Source organism: Nicotiana attenuata, unplaced genomic scaffold, assembly GCF_001879085.1.
Source record: "Nicotiana attenuata strain UT unplaced genomic scaffold, NIATTr2, whole genome shotgun sequence".
Taxonomy (NCBI): Eukaryota; Viridiplantae; Streptophyta; class Magnoliopsida; order Solanales; family Solanaceae; genus Nicotiana; species Nicotiana attenuata.
In genome coordinates, this window is record NW_017671835.1 from 144,080 (window position 1) to 149,006 (window position 4,927).

Below are 4,927 nucleotides of genomic sequence, written 5' to 3' on the forward strand. Positions count from 1 at the left end.
TTTTATATATATATATATATATATATATATATATATATATATATATATATATATATATATATAAGCAGAAAAAAAGGGGGGTCTGAGAAGAGAAAAAAGAACGGAAGACTTGGAGGAGAACTCTGACTAACAAAGCCAGAAGTCTAGATTTTGGGTTACAAACCTTTGTAATCGCCATATTGTTGAATCAATAAAGCTAGATCTCATAGTTATCAATGAGATTCCTTCCTTATCTTCTTTGCTCTTACGAATACGGAATAATATATCAAAGATGTAAGCTTATCATTTACGTTTGATGTCTTTTAATCATTCTGAGAAGTGTTATATAAACTCGGCCTCATTTGATCCAATATGCTTAGATCTAAAGTTAATTATGTTTGGCTATGATTTACCCTCTATTTTATCATTAATTGGTTTAACTAAAAGGCTCAACACTTTTTGGTCAAACACTCCCTCCGCCCTGATACTTGTTGTCTAAGAATACTCATCTCTTGATAATGAGTAAGTTATTTTTTTTTAAACCACAGCATCCGAATCGAGGCATTCTATACCTTTAAGCAAAAACTCTAATAACTTGTTGCTTTCAGGGTGCAGGAGGTTATACAAAAAAAATTCTATTTGTCCATTTCGCATTAATATTAAATGTGTGACCACATATTTGGTGGCGATTAAAGAAGACAACCATGACAATTAGGTGATAATTCTTTGATTTATTGCCCTGTTAAGAGGCATATTTTCCAGCTGAATATTGTCAAGTTCCATAGATATCCATATTTTCTTACACTGTATAGGGCGACGTCACATATTTGATAGCTTTTAGATGTAGAACAAGTCAAAATAATTCATAGGAAGTACTGCTGTGTATTCTTCTCCTTCTCCCTTCCTAATCCTACAATAAATAGTGTGCTGACATCAAAATAGAGAATATTGAATGTTATCCCAATGTATATTATAATACGAGTAGAGTTATATTTGGAAGTACTATTGAATATTGCCACGACCTTTTGACAAGTAATGGACTGCTAGCAGGAGTAGAAAATGCTTACCTAGAGTCTTTCTTTCTTTCTCTTTTTTGTTTAGCTGAAAAGAAAAAGGGAAATATATCAGCAGTCAAATATACCCATGTTCTTAAGGGACCATTTGGATTTTTCCTCTTATTCAACACCAACCAATAGATTCGTTGTTATTCGGGCTGGTCTACTGGTTGTTAATTACCATCCCTAAAAGGTGTTGACTAACTGAATAGATACTCTATTTGGATTCGAGATTCTTGTGTCAGATATATATATTTTCAAAATGAAGTTGTTTGCGGTGACCAATCCAGAATTTTAATTCTATGGGTTCAAGATTCTGATTTCGACCACTAATCTATACCTTATTTGATTTATGGGTTAATAGCTCAAATTTTCTGCAATTTTAATAAATTTTATACTGAAAATATAGGTCTAGGATAAAAGTTATGGGTTCAATTGAACTCACAGCTGAATCTGCCCTGGTTGTTTGGTGTCACCTTCGCTATCTATCAATAGTTCAATATGTACAAATTATAAATGTAGTGAGACTGAAACAACAGCCGTATAAAAGCTGCTTTTTTTTCGTAACTAAGGTTTGGTCCGTCATCTGTATTCCTTTTTCAGGGAGTATATATTGTTATACGCCGTGCTTCTTTAAAGGAATCAAGCATTTTGAAAGTCGAGTACATGAAATAATGACACCTCTGCATTCCTTTCATTGGAAGAGGGAGAGGAAGAAGATAACAAAAGCACCGTGCACTTGTTTATCTTTCAAGTCCAGTTCATTCACATTCTTGTGGAGCACTATCAGACTCTATAGCCGGTTAGGCCAAGCTTCTTTTTGGCCAAAAAATTGAGGTGTTTGGCCAAGCTTTTGGAAGGAAAAGAAGTGCTTTTGAGGAGAAGCAGAAGCATTTTTGGAGAAGCAGAAAAAAGTAGCTTCTCTCCAAAAGCACTTTTTTGAGAAGCACTTTTGAGAAAAATACACTTAGAAGCAGTTTTTTAAAGCTTGGTCAAACACTAATTGTTGCTAAGAAGTGTTTTTCAAACTAATTAGCCAAACACAAACTGCTTCTCACCAAAAGTACTTTTGAGAAAAGCACTTCTCAAAATAAGCTGATTTTTGTAGCTTACGGGGTATTATAATTCATGCTAGTAGAGCCTAAATACTGACGCATTCGAGCTGTTAATTACGTGTTCAAAGATTTAACGATATACAATCAACCATTATACAACTGGAAAAGGGAGAGGAAAGGCAATATTACACACAATTCTCTCCTTTACATCCTAAGTACCATAATCCAAGGGTAGCCAGAATTCTCTGCAATCTCCTAGTTGAGATAATACGTGTATCCTATGGGTCGTATTCTCTCATTCATCGCTAACTGTAACCAGTGGCGGATCCACATTAACATTTGTGGGTGCTTAATCTTTGACCATTTACATAGGCAATTATAAAAATATGTACATAAATATTGAGTGAGCACCCACAATTAAACTCTTTTTTTCTCTTCTTTTGGAATTTTTATCGATCAGCATTGTAACCAACAGTTTTGATGTTTTAAGCTTTCCTACATAAACAAAACACAAATGCAGCACAAAACGATGACCATTCACAAGCATGACATCGGAAGAATGCGCTTGAACTTGCTTGAGTTGACTGTAAGTAGCAATAAAGTAACAATAATTCCCTCAAATTTTAATTCAAAACCAATCATAATGAACTAAAGCAATTAAGCACTTTGCTTATCATGAGAAACGCGGAAGTGATATTTGAATAGTACAGAGAGCTTTAAGGAATACTATCAAAGTTGAGATTAGGAACTTGTAAGCATCAAGCAAAGAGGAAAGAGAACCCTTTGCAACAATATACTACCTTTAACTTCAATTAGTTGCTTTATAACATAAAGCTGAAAGTAACACAGAAAAAGGACTTAAGAAATCAGCTAAAGAACACAACTGTTTGACCTTTTTATTGCAGAAGACATGAAACTGAAATCTAGTTAAAAAGACAAAGAAAGCCAAAAAAACTTCTTAACAGTATGTAACGAAACATTCCAAAAGGAAAAAGTCAATACTCCAAAGAAACACAAGTCATTTCCCACTTGCTGGAAGATTTTACAATGATGCAAATATCAACAAACATGACTACTAGCAATTAATCAACAAGAGTTTGTTACATTTGTGGTTGCAGCACAATTATATTAATGAAAATCATATCAACAGACAATTAGCTCTAAGATTGAACAAGTTGGTTCATCGCTGGGTTACTTTTTAAAATTAACTATTGACTTTTTAGCTTCTGTTCCTTCTTGCTTCAATGCCCCAAAACGTATTGCAGGTACAGTAATTACAATCATCATCTTCAACAGATATCTAGCATACAACATCCAGCATCCATTAATGTGAAGATTGACGCACTGCACAAGCGACCACTTGTGCCCACTGCCGCAACCTTGTCTTCATTGTCTGAGGATTATCTCCTACATTCATTTTTTCCAAATATTAGCAACCATACGTTAAACACTATTGTTCTTTTCATGAATCTTGTCAGGGTGTAGGCAAAACTAAATTGTGCATTGAACAGAAGATAAAACATAAGCATTCTTTTTTTTCTTTTTTCATCTATTCATCCGGTATTCCAAATTCATTGTCCAACTAATCTAGATTAGTCACCCGCAGAACCACTAAGAGGGAAGCATTCTCTATCAAGAGTTTCTTCTTTCGTAGGGCTTAAACTCAAGACCTTTTGTTAAGGGCGGAGAGTTCCCATAAGCCTAGGCATTCAAATGTTCTTTACATTAACAAACTTATAAGGTTTCTGTTATTGAAATTATCTGGTAATCCCATTTTTTTATGACATGCCAATAAGTTAAATATATTGAACTTAACTTATATAGGAGTAGTATTTACTGAATGTAAAAGACATTATAATTGAAAGCTAATTTCACATAGAGGACTTCATATCAGAATTTAAAATCAAATTTTCATTTTGATTAGATGAATGAATTTGGATTTTCTCAATGAAGGATAGTTCAAAAGAAATAGAATCTGTGTTAAGCATTTCAGAACATTTTAAAATAAAAGAGTACCAATGAAAATTGTAAAGGAGAGGCTTTTTATCGAATTACCTTGATCGACAATGGTGTGGGGAATACCGGGAGGAGCGGGTGACTCGCAATCGGAGACGACCGACGATAAAGAAGAAGTCTTCGAAAGGGTGTCGGCATATTGTTTATTAACAGCGTAAAAAAGGCCATAAGCCGGGAAAGTATCAGACAATCGTTGATCCATTTCAGGCGAGTCAAATCCAAACCCTAACTCAATACAAGCCTTGAGCTCATCGAGGTCTTCATCGGTAACGCTCTTGCTCCGCTGTTTTAAGCGGCTACCTTGGGTACCCTTCCGCCGCTGCCACGCCTCATCGCGAAACGTGTCCGGCGACCACGATTTCTGTTTGTACAATGAATTCACCGCCGCCGACGGTGGCTCTGATGGCGGAGCTGCGGTGAGGTGTGACATGGAGAAAGAAAGACCCAGCCAACCCAACCCCTATGAGAGGGTGGTGGGGGAGCTCCGACGGCTCGGGCGTGCAAGGTTATTGTGATTCCATTGGCCTGGAAAAACATGTTATTATTAGGGGAGAGAGAGGGGGAGGGAAATGGGCCCCACATGACGTGGCGGGGCTTTGTGGGCCTTACACGCTAGGTATTGGTTGGTCCGGCTCATGATGATCTGCCCTTTAAGTCCCTTTCTTTTGTCAAAGTTGCCCACTAATTTCTTGTAAACTTGGCAAGCCGAACAAAATTACGTAGAAAAATAATGTCAGAAAGTAACAATGATAAAAAAGAAACAAAAAAAGAACAATTGCACTATGTACTTGGGCTAAGATGGGTGGGTCAAGATGGGCTAAA

At 36.1% G+C, this 4,927-nt stretch overlaps 1 protein-coding gene across 1 annotated transcript; it reads right to left on the reverse strand.

The window, feature by feature from the left end:
• Window positions 1-3,031: 3,031 nt before the first annotated feature.
• On the reverse strand, window positions 3,032-4,633 carry LOC109210476. The gene is made up of 2 exons (XM_019373899.1): window positions 4,145-4,633; window positions 3,032-3,496 (listed from the first exon to the last, which is right to left on the reverse strand). Exons 1-2 carry the CDS (start codon window positions 4,533-4,535, stop codon window positions 3,414-3,416), a joined length of 474 nt encoding a protein of 157 aa, XP_019229444.1. The 5' UTR covers window positions 4,536-4,633; the 3' UTR covers window positions 3,032-3,413.
• Between the last annotated feature and the right edge of the window lie 294 nt (window positions 4,634-4,927).

Coding starts and splice junctions, on each gene's coding strand:
- LOC109210476 (XM_019373899.1), bottom strand. CDS start 4,535: ATGTCACACCTCACCGCAGCTCCGCCATCAGAGCCACCGTCGGCGGCG. Junction 3,497..4,144: donor CCACACCATTGTCGATCAAG/GTAATTCGATAA, acceptor AAATGAATGTAG/GAGATAATCCTCAGACAATG.